Source organism: Phyllostomus hastatus, unplaced genomic scaffold (genome assembly GCF_019186645.2).
Source record: "Phyllostomus hastatus isolate PE091 unplaced genomic scaffold, TTU_PhHast_1.1 phas_scaffold_387, whole genome shotgun sequence".
Taxonomy (NCBI): Eukaryota; Metazoa; Chordata; class Mammalia; order Chiroptera; family Phyllostomidae; genus Phyllostomus; species Phyllostomus hastatus.
This window is the reverse complement of record NW_025334027.1, coordinates 831,936-854,776: the sequence shown is the minus strand read 5'-3', so window position 1 is coordinate 854,776 and position 22,841 is coordinate 831,936. Positions and strand designations below refer to the sequence as shown.

Sequence of the window (22,841 nt, the reverse complement as noted above, 5' to 3'; positions counted from 1 at the left end):
TGTGGGGGGAGGAGCGGGAGGGAAGGGCACAGGGAGCTCCCTGGAGAGCACTGGGCATTGCAGCCTGATTTCCTGGGGTCCTATGTTCGGGGATTTTGTAAAGGACAGGAGTTTAGGGGAGAATTCAATAGAATATTCATTAGCTTTTCCAGGTGGGACCTTTGGGTCTCTACTGATTGGCCAGTGACAGGGGGTCATTAGTAGTTGCAGCTGGTCCTGGCCTTGCCCACCCAGTTTTGCTGCTTTCCTGGGCCTGGAGCTGGAATAACTGAGGCCTGGATGTTATCTCCAGGGAGGAAAGGACAAGGGGGTCAAAACCACTTGACCAGGGGTCTGTCTGCCTCAGTTTCCTCACTCCACTTGCCAAGGAATTTTCCTAGCTTCTTACTAATCTGCCTCACGCCTACAAGAGGGGCCCGAGCCCCCAAAACCAAGCTGGGACTCCCCAGGCTTGGGATGCTTGGGGGCGACCACAGGCACGCCCGCCAGTCCAGAGCTAAAGCAGGACACGGCCAGGCAGTCTAAGCTCATGCGCCAGGGTTGGCTGCGGCTCCCAGCGAGGTCAGGGAGGCGTCCCTTCTGGACACCTTGAGAAAATGCCACTGCAGAGAGGACTGTGCCTGTCCCCACACCCGGCCCATGTGATAGGAACCAAGTGCGATCCGGGCCTGGGCCGCCTACAGGCCTGGCTTCGGGGGCTTTCGGATGCTGCCAAGGTTTCCTAGGGCTGCCCTTCTTGTCTGGGCCTCGGTGTCCTCGCCTCCACCACCAGGAGGCAGGGGAGCACAGAAGAGATGATGCAAACTCCTCTGGTGGCAGCATGAGTGGGTGGGGCCGGGCAGCCTCCCTCTAGAACACGGGGTGCTGGTCTTTGCTCCCCATCCTGGGCTCACCCCTCACCACCTCTCTGCAAAGGACGTGTCAACCTGACGGCTTCCGCCCACTGGCCCTCACTCCCCAGGGGCCTCTCCTTCAGTGCCCACGCACCGCCCTACAGGGTAACTGACTGAGTACTAGAGACGGGGCATCTTTGGCAGAAGATCCTAGGGACTGGAATCCTGGGACTGCAAGCGCAGCCTCACCCACCCTAAAGCTCAGTCCCTTGCAGGAGCCCCGCCCTGGCCACCCAGCCCTGGGCCAGCATTGGGATCCATTGTTCAGAGCCGTAGCCTCTGGACATCTGGTTCCTCTAGTGCCAGAAGTCCGACAGCTGGAAGCTCAGGCCCCCTCCCCCATGTTCTAGGCTGGCTGGCTAGGAATGTGTTAACAGGGCAGATTGGGCCCTGCTGGCCCACACGGGCACCTATGGACTTTGAGAGAGAACCAGCAAGAGGGGGGGCGGGGTGGGGCGGGGCCTTGGTGCTGAGCTCGGGAAGGGCGGGGCCAGGCTCTGGGAGTGAGCCAGGCAGCCTCCCAGTCTCCCAGCCACTGCGCAAGCCAGCTGCAGAGGCAGGCCACACCATGGAGCTGCTCCTCCTGCCCTGGGCCCTGCTGCTGCTGGCGACAGCCCCTGGCCCAGGCCCCTGGCCTGCAGCAGGTATGTCCTCACCCTACCTTTCTATCCTCTGCCTTCCATCTGTCTGTTGCAGCCCCGCCCAGGGCAGACACCCCTCTGGGCATCTGCTAGTCTCTCGGGCCAGCTGTGGCTGTACTGGGGGCTGTGGGGAAAAAGTGGGATCCACGGTCAAGGGGCCACCCAGCAGGGATGGGGGACTCCGGGTGGTGCCCACCCTGAACCTGCTGGAAGCCAGGGGGCATTGGCTGCCTGGGAGGGAAGTGGCTAGGCTAAGTGGCTGCAGGCTCGGAAGAGCCTTTGGCCTGTACCCCAAGCCCTGACGGAGGGTGTGCTTGTCCACAGAGGAGCCCCCAGTCCCACTGGCCCCATCTGGCCAGAGGCAGAATGCAGCCTTGTCAGGGTAGAGTGGAACCCCAGAAAGTCTAGCAGAAGATCCACACTTCAGGGCCAGAACTCTACCCCCTGAAGCCCCCTGCTGGGCAAGGCCAAATGTCACAGGCCTCCCAGCCCCCTACCATCCCTATTTCCCTTGCAGGAAAGTGCCACCACCCTTCTGCCACTTAGCTTCCTTACTAGCATCACTCAGCCCCTCCCCCGCTCCTTGAGCCATCACATCCTCAGTCAGTAAACATTTACTGACGCCCTGGAGTGCCCGGCACTGCGTTCAAGTGGGGCCAGCCCGGCCCGGCCCTGACTCGTCCCCTTTAGGGAGTGTCAGGGAAGGGCCGAGTGGCATGTGCGACCCCAGCCTGTGCCCGAACCCCACCCATCTCCACCCTCCAACCTGCCCAGCCCTGCCAGCCCAGGGGACCGATTCCCCGAGATGTAGCCCTGCCAGGAGTCCCCGCAACTGGAGGAAAAGACGAGGGCTGCAGTCCAGAGCCCACCCCTCCAGACCACTCTCCTCTCCTCTGTCCTGGCCAAGCTGGGCCTTCTGCTGGAAACATCCCTCTCCCCAAGAGGAGGAACAAACCCCTCCCCCCTCCCCAGAGGGGGGCCTCCCTTTGGGGCTCCCGGCAGTGAGTCAGCCCTGCCCTGCAGAGCGAGAGGGGCCCGCTCAGCTCAAACCGCTGCCCCCACCTGCCTCCAGTGCGACTCATAGTAGCTACGTACTTAGACCCCATACAGGCAAGCCGAGGGGTCCTCTTCCAGGCTGTGTGTCCACAGAGTCTCAGGTAGTGGAGACAGGGCCCCGGGCCACGTCAAGGGCTCGGGCATCGGTGGCCATCTGGGGATGCCATCGCTGCAGACTTGGAGGCTGAGGGCTCCTTCTGACACCACAGAGCATGCGTCCCAAGGCGCTTCCCCTCTCCCCTCTCACTCCAGCCAACCAGCAGGTGAACGGCTGGGTGATCTGTACTGACAGTTGCCCCAACCCCCAGGCCCTCCTGGTTTCCATGGTGTCCACATGGTGGTCAGTGTGATCCCTGGCCGCATTCTCATGAGCATGCTTCTCTCTGGGACATAGACATGGGGAGGTCAGCCCAGCGCCCGCTGGGGACCGGCTCTCAGGGTCCTCTCCCCCAGATGCCCAGCAGAACTGCTCCCTCCGCTGTGGGGAGCTGGGCCCGCTGTGCTCATGCCACCCGACCTGCGTCGGCCTGGGCACCTGCTGCCCGGACATGCGGCACTTCTGCCTGGAGATCCAGCCCTACTCAGGCTCCATGATGGGCGGCAAGGACTTTGTGGTGCAGCACTTCACGTGGTCCGGCCCCGTCGACAGCGTGATCTGCAGGTGGGGGCACGGGGTCCATGCATGCGGGGGGCCCAGATCCCCCCCCTTCAGCTGGCTGGGTGGGGTCCAGAGGACCAAGGATGGGGACAGCTGGCTGAACAGGCTCCCCAGGAATGTCAGGTGCCCAGGCCTCAGAGAAGGCCAGCCCACCCTTGCCCAGCTTCTCTGCCACCTCCGCCCTCCACAGGTTTAAGGAGAGTGTCCAGACCCTGGGCCACGTGGACTCCCTGGGGCGAGTGCACTGCGTGTCCCCCTTGCTCTACGAGACCGGCCGCATCCCCTTCACGCTCTCCTTGGACAACGGCCGTTCCTTCCCTCGCTCAGGCACCTGGCTGGCTGGTGAGCCCCACCTTGTCGAGCCAGGCCTGTGTACCAGGCTCCACACGCCGCAGGCCCTGGCACCCACGTGGGGACTTCCCCCAGTGTGAATCTGTGCGCACCTGGCCCACCCACGGGCTCCTGCCGTTCTGGCTGAACCAGTCCTCTGGGAGGCCCGCCCAGCTATGGGGTGTGGGTTCCTGTGGCTCCTTTTCCCTCCCTATGATATCCAGACAGGAGTCAGCCCAGAAGGAGTGCAGGCTGCAGGGGTCCCCAGCAAGGTGGGCCAGTGTCTGCCTCCTCAGCTGGGCCCAGCCAGGGCAAAGGCAGAGCCAGATGGAGGCCAGAGGCCTGGCCAGTGGGGAGCAGAGCCCTGCTCTCCTGGCCTCTGTCCTTTCCCACCACCATGGGGGTCTAGGGGACATCACGGCTCCAATGAGACTGCCATACTTTGTCCTTGGGAGGCCCCCACAGCTCTTAGAGCCCCTGGGCCCCCTGGGTCCAAGGTCCTCCCTCACCTCCCCTCTCCTCCTCTCCCCCTGCCCAGTTCACCCCAGCAAAGTGTCGGAGACGGAGAAGAGCCAGCTGGTAAACGAAACCCACTGGCAATACTATGGCACCACCGACGCCAGGGATGCCCTCTCCCTCACCTGGAACACCTCGGCTCTGCCCACCAACCAAGTCACCATCGAGCTGTGGGGCTATGAGGAGACAGGTGAGGCACTCTGCAGGCTGCCTGTGCGGGACCCGGTTGGGTCAGACACTTTGGGCTTGCAGAGATGAGGCAAAGAGCATCACAGGTGGGGAAAGCCCCCCGGAGAGGGGGAAATTCCTGGGGGCACTGGGGGGAGGAATGGCAGGGGCAGGAGGGGTAGAGGAGAGCAGTGCGGGGGCTGGGCCCCTTGGACTCGGGGACAGATGCTTGGCTCCTGCATACAAGGTCTGTCGTGGAAGCAGACAAGGCTCGCTCCCCTCCTCTCTGAGTCCCTGGATGGCTGGCCTGGCCCTGAGCAGGGACAGTGAGGGCCCTGGACTGCAGGGGCGCAGAGGCGGGGAGGTGGTGGTCCCTCCAGCCAGGGTCCTTATGGGAGCAACAGAGAAGGTCCCTTATGGGAGTCATCTGTCCACCTAGCAGGCTTCTGTGAGCACCAAAGGCAGGCGCCAGCACCTCCCCTGCCCCCAGGGTCCTCCGGCCGGCTGCAGGGCTGACTGGGACTTTCTCTCCCTCAGGGAAGCCATACTCAGGGGAATGGATAGCAAAGTGGTCATACCTGTACCCCCTGGCCACAAATGTCCCCAACTCCGGCTCCTTCACCTTCACTCCCAACCCCGCGCCTCAGAACTTCCAGAGATGGGAAGTGGGTGCCCTTCGAATCATCAGCAGCGAACACTACACGGGGAAGAAGTGAGAACGGTGCAGGGGATGGGTGGGGCCCGGGGCCGAGGGCGGGGAGGCAGCCCTCACGGTGCACGCGGCCCCGCAGGGACGTGCACGCGCTCTGGAGCAACGAGCACGCGCTGGCCTGGCACCTGGGCGACGACTTCCGGGCGAACTCTGTGGCCTGGGCTACCAATAAGTGCCTGGCCTGGGAGAAGCTGGAGGACGAACTGCCCAACTTCCTGGGGGAACTGCCTGACTGCCCCTGCACCCTGGCCCAGGCCAGGGCTGACTCTGGCCGCTTCCACGTGAGTCCCTACCCAGGTCTGGGCCCAGGAGCAAGCCAGGGTGCAAGTGGGGCCAGCAGCCCCCACCACAGACCCTGCTGCGCCCGCCCAGAACAGCACCAGGGGAGGCAGACAGATGCCTCGGGTTGTGGGGGAAGGGCCGTTGTGGGACAGGTGATGGGAATGGCAGAGCCTGACACCAGGGCAGGTGACAGCAACCTGTTGCTCTACAGACGGATTATGGCTGTGACATTGAGCATGGCAGTGTGTGCACCTACCACCCAGGGGCCGTGCACTGTGTGCGCTCTGTGCAAGCCAGGTGAGACCTCAGGGGGGTGGGGCATGGGCGGGGCCTGAGGGCGGGATCCGGCCGCTGCTGGGCCTGACGTGTCCTCGCCCCCAGCCCCCAGTATGGCTCCGGCCAGCAGTGCTGCTACACAGCGGACGGCACACAGCTCCTGACGGCCGACTCCACCAGCGGCAGCACCCCCGACCGTGGCCACGATTGGGGTTCGCCCCCGTTCCGAGCACCACCCCGTGTGCCTGGCCTCTCCCACTGGCTCTACGATGTCATCAGCTTCTACTACTGCTGCCTCTGGGCGCCCGAATGCTCCCGCTACATGCGTCTACGGCGCTCCAGCGACTGCCGCACCTACCGGCCCCCTCGCCTGGGTGGGTGCCAGCCAGAGCGGGGCCCTGGGCGAGCCCAGGCCAGGGAGGCTCACCCGACCCTCTACTCTCCCCAGCCTCTGCTTTTGGGGACCCGCACTTCATCACCTTCGATGGTGCCAACTTCACCTTCAACGGGCGCGGCGAATACGTGTTGCTGGAGTCGGGGCTGACCGACCTGAGGGTGCAGGGTCGCGCGGAGCCCAGGACAACGCCTGAAGGTGAGGCCGGGCCCGGGGCCTGGCGATGGCGCAGGGTCGCTCACTGTGGGAGGCTGGAGCTGAGCAGACCCCCTTCTGCACCCACAACCCCAGGCATGCAGGACCGAGGCACAGGGCTGACCGCCGTGGCCGTCCAGGAGGGCAACTCTGATGTGGTGGAGGTCCGGCTGGCCCCCGGGGTGGGGGGCCTGCAGGTGCTGCTGAACCAGGAGGTGCTCACCTTTGCGGAGCAGAGCTGGATGGACCTGAAGGGTGAGTAGGACAGCCCGCCAGCTGAGGTCGGTGAGCTGCCTGCCCTCTCTCCCCTTCCCTTCCGCCTGAGCCTGCACCCCTCTCACCGGCCCTGGCAGGAGACAGGGATGGGGGCCGGGCATAGATGTGGAGACAGGTCTCTCAGGGCATGCTCCGAGCACCAGCCAGCCCCCTTCCACTGAGCCCCACTGCAGAGGGCCAGCACAGTGGGTGTGTGCCCATGGCTGCCTGCAGGCAGACATGGTTCTAGGCCCCAGAGAGCAAAGTCCAGCCTGGAGAACCTGCTCTGACCTTGAGCCTTCGCACCCATGGAGCCGCAAGACACACCCTGATCAGAGCCCTGAGATGCCAGGACAGGGGGCTGAGTCCCACTGGAACCCAGAGTTGCTGGGAGCTGTAGCACCCCGAGGAAGCCGGACTAAGGGTTAAGGAGTGCCAGCTCCCCACCCATCCCCTCCCCTCAGTGGTGCTGCCTCGGCGAACTGAACAAATGAGGTGACTCCCAGGTGGCCTGGGTGGGGACCTAGGACGGGCCTGTTGGCACTGAGAATGCTGGGACCCCTGGAATGGGCAGAGGCAGCTGCCTCCCAGCCAGGGACCCAGGGCCAACAGGCCTGGCCTCAGCATGGGGGAGCTTCTTTCCAGGGCCCGTACCGCAGATCAGCATGGGGGTCCCGGCACCGGTGTGGGCCCGGAGGGGCAGAGTGTCACCGCCAGAGCCTTGATCCTGGGGAGGTCCCGCCCTTCCCCTGAAACCCAAGGGTACAGGTCCACCCATCCTGGGGCTCTGGGGTCACCGCATGGTGACGACAGGAGGCAACCCTTCCCCTGACCTCACTGTGCCCAGGCATGTTCCTGTCCGTGGCTGCTGGGGATCGCACATCCATCATGCTGTCATCGGGGGCGGGCCTGGAGGTCAGCGTCCAGGGTCCCTTCCTGAGTGTGACCGTCCTGCTGCCCGAGAAGTTCCTTAACCATACGCAAGGCCTCCTGGGGACCCTCAATGACAGCCCCACAGACGACTTCACCCTGCGCAGCGGGAAGGTCCTGCCGCCGACCGCAAGTTCTCGGGAGCTGTTCCAGTTCGGGGTTGACTGTGAGTGACCCCGAGACCCATGCTGGAGGAAAGGACCTGGCAGGGGCGGGCCCAGGGCAGTGAGGGGAGACCGGGGCCCTGCCACCAGCCCGGCCTGCTGTGTGTCTCCCCAGGGGCCGTGAAGAATGCCTCCTCCCTGCTCACCTATGACTCTCGGTTGCTGGCCAACAACTTCCTGTATGGGCCCAAGCATGACCCCACCTTCCAGCCACTCTTCCCCGAGGACATCACCCCCAGCCCCGGCCAGGAGACTGAGGCAGACAAACTGTGTGGGGACAACCGTTTCTGCAGCTTCGACGTTGCAGCCACCAGGAGCCTGAGCATGGGCAATGCCACCCGGGTGGCCCACCAGCTGCACCAACATCGTGTGCAGAGCCTGAAGCCTGGTGAGGGTGACAGGGGACGTGGGTGAGGGGGCAGGCACCTTGCACTGGTACAGGGTCCCCAAGGCAGGTGGCTGCAGGAGGCAACCAGTGGGTCGGGGCTATCTGCACCCTGTCCCTACCCCAGTGGTGTCCTGTGGCTGGCTGGCCCCACCTGACAATGGGTTGAAGGAAGGCAGCAAGTACCTGATGGGCTCCACTGTCTACTTCCACTGCAATAATGGCTACAGCCTGGAGGGGGCGCAGGTCAGCACCTGCCAGGCTAATGGCAACTGGTCCTACCCTACTCCGGCATGCCAGCCAGGTGAGATGGCCTGCTTCTCTTGTCCTTGGCCCCTGCTGCCCCTTCCGCCTGGCCCCGCCCATGCACTTGCCCCTCCCATATGCCTCACTCCAGTCCCCGGGCCCCCCATAGTCCCTGCCCGGGGCTGCCCTCACCTCCCGCCCTGTCCCCAGGACGGAGCCACACTGTGCTGCTGAGCATCATCTTCGGAGGCCTGGCACTGGTGGTGCTCGTCGCGCTGCTCTACGTGCTGCTGCAACGCAAGAAGCGCAACACGTGAGACCCCACCACACCAGCCCAGGGTCCTGCCCTCCTCAGCTCCCCTAGACCCTGGGGCTCTGGGGTGCCCATGGGACCCCCGCACCGGCTCTAGACCTCGTCTCTGTTGCAGGACGCCATGGACTTCGCAGCCCTGAGGGGAGCACTCTTGGCTGGAGACTCCGTACACCGGGCCCCTCGGGGGCTGCAGACCAGCCTCCCAGGAGAAGGCTCTGCACTCCCAGGAGTGAGCACCCCAATACCTCAACCCCCAAACCCTTAGCACCTGGACCTGGACACCTGATAACTGAGCCTTTAATGCCTGTGGGCCGGAGGTGCCCTGCCCTGCTGCCTCAGCCTCGGCCCCAGGCCCCGACCTCTAACCATGCTGCTCCTGAGGCCCTGTCTCCCAGTGCTCGCAACTCTAGCTCTCCGACTCGACTCCAGGCCTTTGAACCCTAACACCTGCCTCCCCAGCCCTAGCCCTCCAACATCTGATACTCTATTGCCAATACCTCCGATCTGGTGTCTGATGCCCATGCCCCAACCCCTGATATACTGAGACCTGGTGCCCTCCAACTGGAGCCCCAGCACCCAGCTGCCTTGATTCCCAGACTCTGGGCCCGGCCAAGATTGCAGGTGTGCCCAGCCCAGGGCACGGAGCGGCCACGGGATCCTGAGCAAAGTCACCCTCTGAGCTCTGAGCGTGTAACTCTAACTCTGGAATGTCACTTGAAACCTCCTCCCTGCCTTACAAAGAGAAAGAAGCCTTCGGTGCTCCTCTCGGTGTCCTGGTGCTCGTGCTGTTCCTCTAGGCCACCCGGCGGGGCCCAGAGCAAGCTGGGTCTGGTTCCTTCATCCACTGCCACTCCACCTGGGACAGGTTCCTCCTCAGCCTCGCCTCCATCTGGGAATACTGGCCACTCCGTGGGCTAGGGAGGAAGGGATGGTGTTTGGGGGTGCCACGCTGGGTACCCAGGAGAGGAGACAGAGCCAGCGTCTGCCCCTTCATCCTGTGGAAGCCTGGGCCTGGGCACCCACCCTGCCCTGTGGCCAGTGGCATGCCCACGTCCCCCGACTGGGGTCCATGCCCTGGGTCCCTGGGCTCTCCACCCAGGAGTGTCCGGAAGCTAAGGACGGAACACGGGCCCCATGCCGCTGCTGCCCACCTGAGCCCCTGCCCCTCTTCCAGGGCCAGGCCTGGAAACAGACTAGGAGCTGGCTTGGGGACAATCAGAGCCCGAAGTGCCCCTTTGTAATGAGGGAGTTGAATGGGGGTTGTGGGAGGGCCTGGACAGGGTAGGATTTGCATTGCAGGTGTCAGAGAAAGCACTGAGGGGGGTGGGATGATAGGGCGGTGCCCCCTAGACCAGCAGGCCCCTCAGTCTGAGAAGGACAGGGGCCAGGGGGTATGCTCACCTACAGGATGAAGAGCCCTGGGTGAGGCGATGAGCTGACGCCCTCTTCACAGTGGCCTACAGCACCAAGAGTGGCCACGTGGGGGCAGCAGAGGGTCAGAACAGTGAACCAAGGGGCAGGCTGCACTAGGGCCCAGGCCAGCAAGCCTGTGGTCACAACCGCAGCCCAAGTTCAGGCAGGCCCACCTTTGCATCTCCTCTCAGCTGGAGGAGCTTCTGAGTCATCCCCAGCTTCCATAACGCAGGTCTCAGAGAGGTTGCACTGGATGACCCCCCCTGGTCACCGGGGGGTCATCCAGCGGGCACCGACTGCCAGATCTCGGAGCCCAGACTTCCCCAGCCCCTCAGGCTCGCCTCTGGTGGAAGGTTCTGGGCAGAGGTGGGGTGCCAGGTGGCGGGGCAGGCTGTGTCTGCAGGGTTTCTGGAAGAAGGTGGGTGCACAGAGGGGCACAAGTGAAGGGACAGCCGAGACTGAGGGGCTTGAGGGACACCCGGTGGGGGGGGTTGCCCAGAAGACTAAAACAGGGATAGAATTGGTGCTTCCCGCCCTTCCAGAGCCCACAGCCCCACTTCCTGACCACTCTGGCATCCTGCTCAGGACAGGGTGGGGTGGAGGGACAGCCCCTTGGCTGCTGGGCAGGTACTTTCCTCTCCAGATGAAGTAAGGCAGGGCTGGCCCCCCACCAACCTGAGTCACACCCCCTCAAACGTGCACACCCCCTCAAACCCCCACCCCATGCTGAGCTAGCTCTCGCTGGGTGATTGTCAGTGGGTGAAATGTCGGTGTCACGGTCAAGGCAGTCTGGACATGAGGGAGCAGACACACAGAGGCCGAGGGGTTGGGGTGGTCTCACAGCTCCCGTGACAGGCTGCAGAGGGCCATGGGACTCTCAGAGACGGCCCTGCAGGTGCTAAGGCTCAGGAAGAGAAGTGTGGTTGGGCCTGAGGACTGGCGGCAGCCAAGGCCCCTCCCCCATCAGGCCATGGCCCTTAGGTTTCATCCTAAGAGTAAAGCCTGGCTCCCCTTAGTGTCCCCGAGTCCCACCCCTGTCCCCCTTGGACAAGCCCTAGAGCTCTTCTGACTGCCCCAGCAGGGGAAGGGGTGCACGGTCGGTCGCCCTGGCACCAGACATTAGGCGCTGTCCTTGCCAGGGGCCCGCCGGGCTGGGAAGCCCCAGCACCTGGCAGGGTTTCCCCAGGGGCCCCAACGAGTCACGGGTTCCATCTGGGCCTGTATGAGGGCAGGTTCCCAGAACCAGGCATGGACTCCCTAGAGACACCAAAGGCAGGGTCCCAAACCTCAGGGAGGTGCTCCCCAGTGCGCTCCCTGGGAATCACAACACCCAATGGCCAGCCCCCTACCCCTGTACCAGGCAGGGTTTGGGGGGCAGTGATCCAGGGACTTGGAAATGCAAGTGACGGTAGACCTGGGAAGTCAGAGGGAGCTGAGGAGACAGCCACATGCTCCCAGCCGCACCCCGGGGCTGAGGGACAACTGAGGAGGGTACCGCCCAGCCAGGTTCAGGTCCCACACAGCACGAATCCCACAGGCCTGTGGGGACCCAGCAGCAGCCGCAGAAACCCAGCCCCACCCCAGACGCCCTGGCGGGCCTGAAATGGGGGAGTGCCTCTCCTCCTCCTGTCTCCAGCCTCCCTCTGGGGACTCCTTGTGGGTGACCACGGTGGGCGGTGCTGACCAGCAGGACACAGTGAGAGCGGGCCCCTCCTTAGCCAGGCTGGTTCCTTCTGCAAGTCCCAGATGGCCCAGTGCACATCCTGGCTGCCCCCCGGCCCCCCCACCCCCGTCCTCACAGGGCTCATGGCCCAACGCCACCCATGGAGAAGGGGGTGGGCAGCGCAGGGCATCGAGCGTGTGGGAGATGGGTAAGCAAGCTGTGTGTGGTCCATCCACACAACAGAATATTATTCAGCCTTAAAAAAAGGAAGGAATTTCTGACCCATGCTACCATGCAGACAAACCAGGCGGTCATTACGCTGAGTGAAACAAGCCGGTCACGAAAGGACGTGTACTGTGGGATCCCACGTACGTGAGTGGGGCAGTCAGACTCACAGAGACAGGGTGGGGGCTGCCCAGAGCTTGAAGAGGGGTGTGAAGAGTTACCGTTTCTTGGGGACCGAGTTCCAATTTGGAGAGATGACAGAGTTCTGGAGACGGAGGGTGGTGATGGGTGCACACCAGTGTGAACGTACTCACGGCCACTGAGTGTACAGTTACCAGCGGTTAAGACGGCAAATGTTATGTACTTGTACATTTCACTACAATTAAAACTAAGGAATAAATGGAAACAAGACAAATTCACTTAATGCCCAATCAGTGGACCTGAAGCCGTGCTCAGTCTTTTGCCTCAAACACTGTTGTGCTTTGAAAACAAGTTAGGCTTACCTGTAGGAGAGATTCAAAGGAAGACCTGGCTGGTTAAACAGCACACACACTTTCCTCCTAGAACTGTACCCACTGGCACTCACCACCAGCCCACGACAGCGCCTGGCCCCCTACACCCTTGTTGGGGTGAGGGGACTTTAAATGTTTCTCCTTGCCAGATAGAAAAACCACTGGCCCACAGGCTTGTGTTAGTTTAGCTCGGCTGCATGACATTCCCAGAATTCCCTCCCCTTTGTGTCTTGGGCCGGGGTGGGCCACAAGAGATTCCTACGCAAGATCGAGAGGGTGGAAGTGAATCCAGTTTTTTTAAGCTCACGCTCACTGTGGCATGTCTGCTGACTCGGCTGGTCCGCAGGGGCAGGGGCCAGGCCCGCAACTGCTCCACATGCCCCCACCCCCCACCCCCATCCACCTGCAGCTTCCCTGACTCCTGGGCCAGGTGTGCGATGAAGGGTTCCAGCTTCTGCAAGAAATCTTGTTGCTCTTGGCAACAAGAAGAGACATGGGTTTCAGCCTATCATCTTGGGCTGCAGCCCACACTCGGGATGGCAGCCAGCTCCGGGTCCTTCTGTCTATTTTATGCCCACTTCCCCCCTGACTCCTGCCACGTGGACCCCAAGCTCCAGTGTCTGATCACAGACAAGAAGGCCATCAGCCAGCTCCCAGACTGGGCTCCTAGTTCTCAGACTGAACCCGTACTGATTGATACAAACGCGATGTCTTCAACTCTTCTTAAGTATAAGTTGTGAGAATGTAAATTGGTACAGCCACTGTGGAAAAGAGTATAGAGACTTCTCAAAAAATTAAATGTAGAATTACCATATAGTCCAGCAATCCCACTTCTGGGAGTTTATCCAAAGGAAATAAAAATAGGGTTTCGAAAAGGTATCTGCATTCCCATGTTTATTACAACATTATTCATAATAGTTAAGATATGGAAACAATCTAAATGTCTGTCAATAGATAAATAGATAGAGATAGAGAAGATGTGGTTTATGCAAACACTAGGATATTATTTTCTCTTCCATGAGAAAAAAGAAAATCTGCCAGCTGTGAAAACAGGGATGGACCTCAAGGGCACTATGCTAAGTGAGATGCATCACAGAGAAAGACAATTCCTCCCTGATCTCATTTAAATGTGGGACCTACAACTGCCAAACTCAAACAGAGAGTAGAATGGTGGCTAGGGGATGGGGGGAAGGGGTGGGGGCCAGGTAGGATGGGGGGAGGGATAGGGGGTTATTAATCAAAGAATACAAACTTCTAGCTATAAAAATTTTTTAAATAAAAATATAGCATAAGTTGCATGCCTGGAAGCGCACCACTCGGGATGCAGCTCCCTGGGTGAGTCCACAGCCAACAGCCAGCTCTGGGCCCAGGTAGCCAGCCAGCACCCGGGTGGAGAAACGGGGGCAGCACTAGCCCCGCCCCTCCGCCGGTCACTTCCTCCGTCAGGCCCCGCCCTCCCCCGCCTCCCAGGCTACCCACGGATTTCCCTCCCCGGAGACTAGTTCTGTGGAGCTGCGCGCTTGACAGAGATGAACCTGTAGAGCCAGCACTCTCTCGTGTCCAGCTTCTTGCATTTCCATGTGGATTTTAGAGTCAGCTTGCCAATTTCCACCAAAAAAACTTGTTAGGGTCTGGATTCGGGTTGCACTGAGTCTATCGATGGACGCGGGGAGAACTGGCGTCTTCCCAGCATCATGCCTTCTAGTCCATGAGCATGGGATAACCCTCCACTTGCGCAGGTCTTCTTCTAGTCCTCCCCAGTCTGTTCTGTAGCGTTCAGTGTCGAGGTCTGGCACTGAACGTCTCTGAGGTCTCGCATACCTTCATTATTTTAACTTCTGGGCTTCGATCTTTGTGTATATGTGTGTTTTGTTTTGTTGCTATTCTAAGTGACTTCAGTTCAAAGAGGTATTTTTTGTATTTGTGGCCAGTATGGAGAAATATTGTTGATTTTTGCATATTTTCCTTGACTTCAGTGGTCTTGCTCGATTTACCTATTTCTAGCAGTTCATCTGTAGAGTATCTACAAATAATGGCAGTTTCATGTCTTCCTTTCCAGTATTTAACCTTTTATTCTTCTCACCTCACTCCCCTGGCAGGACTTCCCTTAGGCCATGGAAAGGAAATCGTGAAAGCTAGTGATGTTTACCTCATCTCAAAAGGAACTGGTCTCCCATCTCGAAAAGGAAGGTTTTTATGTTTTACCATGAAGTACGACTTTTACTATGTGGGTTGGTGGCCACAATTTACCAGAATAAATACTTTTCTTCCCATTCTAATTACTGGGATTTTTTTTACAATTTTATTGAATTTGTTGGGGTGACCTTGAGGCAGGAGAGTAAGAAGCTAAGAAAGTCCTTGGCAAGAGGAAGGAGGAAGCTGAGGCCGACGGCTGGTTCACACGGCCTCACCAGGCGCCCCCTGACTGCGCTGCCCCCCCTCCCTTGCAGGACGGCTGTCTCTTAATCATCACGCCCTCCGGACAAGGAGGTTCCGATCAGCAACAGCTAACCCCGAAACAAAGCCTGGGGTCTGCAGACCACAGAGGCAGAGACGACATCAGGTCTCCGCGGTGTTTCAGCTCCAGGCCCAGAAAAGCCCAAAACCAGGTGAAGCGACGCCATGGCCGCCTCAGGACCAGGCACAGTGACCAATGACCCCTGACCCTAGCGCCCACCAGTCCGCAGAGACTGAGACTCTGGCTCAATGGGCTCATTTTGATGAGTCAGCACATTAAAGGGCACACCTGGAAAGCTTATGAATACCATATTTTGCCGTGTATAATGAGCGCTTTTTGAGGGGAAAATAAGGGTGCGCTTTGTACATGGGTGGTACTTTTTACACAGAGTGCAAAAGCAATCTCAGTGGGCTTGGCAGCCCAACTTGCTGTGGGAGCTGCCGGGCCATCCAGCCCACTGCAGCCTCTCCGCAAACCAGCCCGGGGAGGCCAGAATGAAGAAAGGGCGGGCTCGTGGGGGCAGCCAGCTGCTAACGACGTGGCATCTACGGGCAGGATCGCGGAAGCATCCGTCGCCCAGGTTGGAGACTGGATCCCGAGACCGTGGAATGCTGCCGAGAAGGAAGTGGCTGTGAAACCGTTTAAAAAATGCGGCGTCAGCAATGCTATGGACGGAACTGAAGACAATGAAATTTACCGGGATGAGGAGAGTGACTCTTCAGAAGACACCAGTGATGCCAAAACTGGAGAAGATGACACTTCTGATATTGACAGTGACCCAGGGTTCTTGGCCTTCTGTGGCGTGTAAATATTGTAAATTTGTTACCAGTACATAAACTTTCTGGTGCTGTGTATCTGTTCTTGCGTTTTGTAATTATTTGTTACATAAAGTTTCTTGTACCATAATATGTTCAAAAGTGACAGCTAAATTTCCTTTATAATACAAAAAATAAGTATCTAAATATAAATAAATAAATGAATGAATGAATGAATAATTGGATTAAAAATTAAAACGAAGCCCTGGCTGGCATAGCTCAGTGGATTGAGCGTGGGCTTCGAACCAAAGCGTCGCAGGTTTGATTCCCAGTCAGGGCACATGCCTGGGTTGCAGGCCATGACCCCCAGCAACCACACATTGATGTTTCTCTCTCTCTCTCTCTCTCTCTCTCTCTCTATTTCCCTCCTTTCCCTCTCTAAAATAAATAAATAAATAGGTAAATACATAAAATCTTTTAAAAAATTAAAACGAAAGATTTTTTCCCCAAAAGTTTGGGCCAAAAACGTGGACACGCATTATACACAGCTAAGTACAGTATTCTATTACCATTGTCCCCTGAGAACTCCCCTAAAATTCCTGCCTGTAGAAAAGAATTTAAAACCCTAAGACAAAGGACCCAGGGCACGCTCTCTCTCTGGAGCACACCTGCACCTCCGTTCTTCAGCGTGCATCTCTTCTCTCTTTCTCCTAAATTCTGAGGGTCCCCGCCAGACGTGCAACCAGGGGAGCGGCGAGCTGTGGCCGCTCGTCCCGGTAATCCCCTGAACCTGGCTCCGGGAGCCCTTCCCGCCCCACCCCGCACCACGACTTGTTTCCCGAGCACACGCAGCCCAGCTGGCTCACTTCTGCCTCTGCGACATTAGTCCTAAGAGGCTGAGGCAGCAATCTGAGAGGCCCGCTAAATTCTTCCTCTACAGTGTACTTTTGTTTCACTTGCTAAATGAACTTCCTCTTGTGCCAGAGCTTTTCTTTGGCTCTGAGAATGTTTAAAAATTGATTTTAGAGAGACAGGGGGTAGGGAGGCGAGAGAGAAAAGAGAGAGAGATGGAGATCAATTTATTGTTCCACCTATTGATGCATTCGTTGGTTAGTTTTTGTATGTGCCCTGACCAGGGATCAAACCTGCAGCCTTGTGTATTGAGATGACACTCTAACCAACTTATCTACCAGGCCAGGGCCTGCAGGGGGGGTTATACAGCTCATTTGAGCCCAAACCGATGATGTATGCCAGGGAGCAAAATCTCCAATGCTCCAGAAGTAACATTTGTAGCTTTTTGATACTTTAGAATTTAAGGAGGGTAAGGAAGGTTACATGAAGGTGGAAAGAGTGAGGCCGAGTTTAGATGATAAAAGTCAACTCTCTGGAGGGTGGTCACAGCTATTTCAAAGATCCCTTAGCCTAGAGGCAAGGAAACAACGGGCGGGGCTTGCTTAGGGCAAAGACAAACCTTTTACCAAAGAGCTCACGTACCCTGAGCTGTGACTACTGGTCTCGAGCTGCCCACCTAGGGATTTATGATCAGTTCACCCTGGGAGGTTACTTTCCATTGAACACCCCCTCTTTTTTTGGTCCATGTTTCCCCCTTTCATCACAAATCAAACTATAGGATGCACTGATGATCAGCCTTTTGGTCGGACAGTGCGATTGTTACGAGACAGGAACTGGGCCCGGAGCGGGTCTGCCTTGGGGCAGCCTGTAGTGTGGGGGCTCCGGATGTCACGCAGGAAAGGTTTCACGACCTGAGTCCAGGTGACGGTGAAAGTACACTTACTAAAGTTGGGGACAGTGAAACAGCGAAGGGTTCCGGGCAGAAGCAGCAGCAGCAGAGAGTGTAGGCGGGGTTGCTTCAGCTCACTGCGTCCTGTCTCAGAGAAAAGGGCCCTTGGAGGCAGGTTCAGGGGTGAGCCTGGGAGGGGCTGCCACTGCCCATTGCTCTCTCGGTTGCAAGTCTCGTGGGGACCCTTAGAGTTGAAGAGACTCATGCTTGAGAGGGAAGAAAGGCATGGGCGTGCTCCCAGGAGGGAGAGCTCGCCAAGTTCTTGGCTCTGAATCCTTTCTTCGCCAAACTCAAGAACCAAAAGATGATATTGTCATTAACCACATTAGTAAAATTATATAGGTTTCAGGTGTACAATTCTATAACATATCATCTGTATATTGTATGATGCGTTCACCACCCCAAGCCAGTTGCCTTCTGCTGAGAATTTTTATTGTGAGTGAAAGTTGGAACATTTTTTAAAATTATGTTTTATTGATAATGCTGTTACAGTTGTCCTGATCCCCCCTTACCCCCATCCACCCAGCACCCTCCACTCCCTCAGGTAGTCCCCCGACCATTGTCCATGCCCATGGGTCATGCGTATAAGTTCTTTGGCTTCTCCATTTCCTATACCGTACTTTACATCCCCACAGCTATTCTGTAACTACCTGTTTGTACTTCCTGATCCCCTCACCTCTTCACCCATTTCCCCATATGCCCCTCCATCTGGCAACCATCAAAACGCTCTTTGTATCCATGATTCTGTCTCTTATTGTTTGCTTAGTTTGCTTTTTAGATTCAGTTGTTGATAGAGATGTGTTTTTGCCATAATATTGCTCCTAGTTTCGATCTTCTTTTTCTTAAATAAGTCCCTTTTAACATTTCATATAATGGTTTGGTGATGATGAACTCCTTTAGTTTTTTCTTGTCTGGGAAGCTCTTTATCTGCACTTTGATTCTAAGTGATAGCTTTGCTGGGCAGAGCAATCTTGGCTGGAGGTCTCTGCCTTTCCTGACTCTGAATATTTCTTACCAGTCCCTTCTAGTCTGCAAAGTTTCTTTTGAGAAATCAGCTGATGGTCTTATGGGGACTCCCCTGTAGGGAACTAACTTCTTGTTTGGGACACTCTGTGCTTCCTGGACTTGCATGTCTATTTCCTTCACCAAATTAGGGACGTTTTCTCTCATTATTTTTTCAAATAGATTTCCAATATCTTTCTTTCTTTCTTTCTTTTCTCCTTCTGGAGCCCCTATGATGTGAATGTTGGACCTCTTGAAGTTGTCCCAGAAGCTGCTTATACTACCCTCAATTTTTTGGATTCTTTTTTCTTGTTGTTTTCACTGGTTGTTTTTTCTTACTTGTGTTCCAAATCATTGATTTTATTCTCAGCTTCATCCACTCTATTGTTGTTTCCCTGTAAATTGTCCTGTATTTCAATTAGTGTGTCCTTTGTTTCTTTCTTTTCTTTTCTTTTTTTTTTTACTACTAATAAACCAAGAGCTTTATCGATGCAGCAGGCAATTTACAACCAACCTGAGAGAGCCCGCCTTCTCTGGGAGAATGGGACGTCTGTGCAAACCCTCGGCAGGGAGTGGGGGATTCCACTCCAAATACACAAGCTCGCCCTTTCCCAAACCAGCCCTCCGCCATTTTAAACAGGCAGCGCCCACAGGTGTGCCTGAGCAACAACAGTGGCCCACACCACTCTGGCAGACAGACAGTCACAATGTCAGTTCTGCATTATTCATGGACAAAGGCATAAATGATCAGATCCTGCAAAGGATTTAGGAAACACTAAGACAATTTCTCCCTCCACCTTGAAAATAAAATACACTTCAGCAGATGCACGTCCTGAAAAAGTTGGCAGTTCCTAGGAAGACGGTCCATTGTCAATCCCTTCTTCACCAGCCTGTGCATACAAAATTCTTCTCAAGGTAATGAGTCTTTTTTTTTTTTTAAGTCTGTCTTGCTGTAAACACTCTTATAAGGGAGCTTGGTCCTCCTACTGCTAATGCCTCTTCACGCCGCTGGAGTAGCCCTGCACGGCTGCCTTCTGAGGGCTTCTCAAACCCTTTATAAATGTGCTTCATTAGCAAGTCAGCGCCATGTCTGTCAGCGCACGGCCTGCTCACTTTCGCTGCTCTTAAAGTACGTGAGTACTTTCAGCACCACGTCCCGGGCTCGCTCCTGCACGGCTCGACTCCTGGTGTTGGCAGGGGAGTTCTGGAAGGCTGCACGAAATGCCCCGAGCGTGTCCCCCTGCCACAGGAGCCCGTCCACCTGCCTGGGTCCGGGCCTGGCTCGCTGCCACCACCGCCGCCTCCTCCTGCTTGTCCACGAATTTGTTCTCATCAAACTCATTGATGTCCACTGGACGGAAGCGTCAGGACAGCGTGTTCTGGGCCATGGTCGGGGGCTCAGCTCCAGCCCATCCTCAGATCCCCTTCACTCAGAACTGGCTTCTGGGTGGGAAGCGGTCGCCTGATAGTACCTCCACCTCCTCTGCAGGCAGCCTCTGCCACTGCCCACTGCCAGCCCGTACCAGAACCGGAAGTACCCCGTATCCTTCATTTCTGCCTGGATCTTTTGTATGCTGTTGAGGTCCTCACCAAGTTCCTTGAGCATCCTTATAACCAGTGTACTGAACTCTGCATCTGACAGATTACTTATTTCCATTTCATTTACCTCTTTTTCTGGAGTTTTAATCTGTTCTTTTATTTGGGTCATGTTTCTTTGTCTCCTCGTTTTGGCAGCGTCCCTGAGTTTGTTTCTGTGTACTAGGTAGAGCTGCTTTGACTCTGTGTCTTGGTAGTGTGGTCTAATGTAGTAGGTGTCCTATAGGGTCCAGTGTCACAGACTCCCCTATCATCCAAGCTGGGTACTCAAGGTGTGCCCTTCGTGTGGGCTGAGTACACCCTCCTCTTGTAGTTGAGCCTTGGATGTTGTTGGCGGATCAATGGGAGGGATTTACCCAGGCCAGTCAGCTGCAAGGATTGGCTGTGACCACTGACCACTGATGCTCGCCCTCTGTGGAGTATCAGCTGTGCAGGAGCAGGGTGGTGGTCTGTAGCTGACCACTGGGTGCACTGGCCCCTGGGGTTTCCCAGGTGGTGCAGGCCAAGGTCAGCCCCCACCTGTGTTTTGCCTGGAGCCACCCTGCCTGAGCTATAAAGCAATCTGACAAAGCTGCTACTTATGCTGGGCTTGGAGGTTCCCAGGCAAAACCGAGCTGTGAATCTTGGCTTGCTGCTGCCAGTGCTGAGGCTGGGGCTCACCAAGGCCAGCTGTTGCTTGTTTGATAGGATTGAGGAAGTTGTGAAGCATGAGCCAAGACCAGCCATTCATATGGAAAAGCAGCTTGAGTGGGCCTGTTAGTTGGGTGGGGCGGAGTCTCTAGGCAGGTCAAATAGTGTTAGCCAGGTTGATGGAGTCTCAGACAGGGCACCAGCTTGCTGGCTCTACGGGGGAAAGGATTTAGAAAAGGAACAATGGCCTCTGCTTGCCCTGATGCCAGACACTTCGGTCCCTCCCTGTATACCACTGGTGCCTTTCAAGCTGCTACCCCTGTGCTTGAGCTCAGAGGGAGTGAGTCTGGGTGAGTCCGGGTGAGTCCGAGTGTGGGTTCTTTAAGGGAACTGCTTGGGGCTCCAGCAGTTTCTTCCACCAACTTAATCCCTTCTGGCTCTCGTAGCCAGAAGTTGTGTGGACTGATCTTCCTGGCACTGGAATTTCGGCTGGGGGTCTTGTGTGGGTCTGGGACTCCTCACTCCTGAGCTAGCACTTGCATGTTTTTATTGACCACACGTGTGTGGGACCAGTCAGTTCCCGCCTGTGCCCCTTTTATCAGTCTGGACGGATGTGGTTTCTTTAATTCCCTAGTTGCCAAACTTCCATTCAACTCAATTTCTGATGGTTCTGAATGATGATTGATGTATATTTTAGTTGTAATTTTGATGTGGTTTTGCAAAGAGGCAAGCCATGTCTGCCTGCACTGCCATATCTTGACTGGAAGTAAAAATTGTGAAATTTTATCGAGTGCTTTTCAGGGCCCTGGCTGGGTAGCTCATTTGGTTAGAGCATGGTCCCTGTATGCCAAGGCTTCAGGTTCGATCCCCAGTCAGGACACAAACGAGAACCAACCAATGAATGCATCAGTAAGTGGAACAACAAATCAATCTCTGTCTCTCTCTGTCCCCCTCCCTTCCTCACTCTTCCTAAAATCAATAAGTAACAGAATTCAAATGCTTTTCTGCACTTACTGAGATGGTCGATGATTTCCCCTCTTTATTCTGTTACTGTGCTAACATGGTGAATTACGTCGGTTGATTCTTAAATGTTGACTCAGTCTGGCATTCACAGAACCAACCCAAACTGGTGGAGACGAATTCTCTTTTTTACATTTCCCATTTGATTTGCTTATATTTTATTTAGGAGTTTTGCATCTCTGTGCATAAATAAAATCACCCTCTACTATTCCTTTATGATATTTCTTTGTTGAGTTTCCTTCTCAAGTTTCTGCTGGTCTCATTTAAAAAGTCGGGCAGCAAGCCCTGAGTGGTGTGGCTCAGTCGGTGGAGCACCGATCCCCAGTCAGGGCACAGGCCTGGACTGTGGGTTCAGTCCCCGGTAGGGCGCCCGTGAGAGGCAACTGATCGATGTTTCTCTCCCTCTCTTTCTCCCTCCCTTCCCCTCTCCTTAAAAACAAATACATAAATCTTTAAATAAATAAATAAATAAAAAGTTGAGCAATGTTTTCTCTTCTCTGTTCAGTGAAAGCGTTTGTGTAAGACCGGCATTTTTTTTCTTCTGTGAGTAGTTCGGAGAACTCACTGAGGACGTCTTCTGGGCCCGGAGTCATTTCCTTTGTCCCCGTGGAGTCTCAGTTTTTGTTTTAATTGGCAACACGCACTTATGAGTGTAGTTGAGCAAGTGTTTTGTGTATCAAAACAGCCCTTTGTAGCTCTCCCTGGTCTAATGGGTCACATCCTGCACATCTTTCTAATGGATATTTGCTCTTTGGCATTAAATATTTAAGAATGTGAGTATTTTAGAAGCCAGCCCCATATCATATTACTTATTGAAAGCATTCCCCCCCCAACGTTTTTTTTTTTTGGTCTTTTAAGATATTTTCCACATCAACTTTAAATTTTTATGTGTTCAAATGTACCCATTTTTTCTTTTATGGCCCCTCGATGTTGTGTCTGGCCTACAGCAGACTGCCTCACTCGAAGAATGTGAGTATAACATTCTTGTGCTTTCCCACGATAGGCACACGGGCTCATTTTGAACTCTTTAAAAAAATCTTTGTTCCAACTGAAATTTACTTTGGTGTAAACAGAAAGATAAGGATCTTAGATTATTATTTTCCCAGATGGCCGCCCACTCGTTCCAGTACCAGTTGTTAATGACTCATTTCCCCACTGATTTGATCCTTCCTGTAGCAGAGACCGACCCGCGCTCACCCGCACCTCTTTGTGAGCGCCGTGCCGGTGGAGGTCCGTCTGCGCCTGCACGCGGGGGTGTTTGAGCTGCTGTACGTTTAGCGTTGGTTCTACGAAGTGATAGATGTGTTTAGCTGGTTTTTTTCTTACAAAGGAACCGATGTAATTAATTCAAA

At 56.1% G+C, this 22,841-nt stretch overlaps 1 protein-coding gene and 1 pseudogene across 1 annotated transcript; one reads left to right on the top strand and one right to left on the bottom strand.

Moving 5' to 3' along the window:
- Positions 1 to 1,410: 1,410 nt before the first annotated feature.
- SUSD2 (sushi domain containing 2) lies at positions 1,411 to 9,183 on the top strand. Its single transcript, XM_045819822.1, has 15 exons — positions 1,411 to 1,537; positions 3,044 to 3,251; positions 3,439 to 3,590; positions 4,117 to 4,284; positions 4,800 to 4,974; positions 5,054 to 5,255; positions 5,468 to 5,553; positions 5,638 to 5,906; positions 5,981 to 6,124; positions 6,218 to 6,376; positions 7,224 to 7,472; positions 7,586 to 7,858; positions 7,983 to 8,159; positions 8,312 to 8,414; positions 8,530 to 9,183. The coding sequence occupies exons 1-15, from the start codon at positions 1,462 to 1,464 to the stop codon at positions 8,552 to 8,554; spliced, it is 2,466 nt and encodes an 821-aa protein (XP_045675778.1). The 5' UTR covers positions 1,411 to 1,461; the 3' UTR covers positions 8,555 to 9,183.
- A 9,996-nt stretch (positions 9,184 to 19,179) lies between these two features.
- Positions 19,180 to 19,631, bottom strand: LOC123806671 (annotated as a pseudogene).
- Positions 19,632 to 22,841: the final 3,210 nt, after the last annotated feature.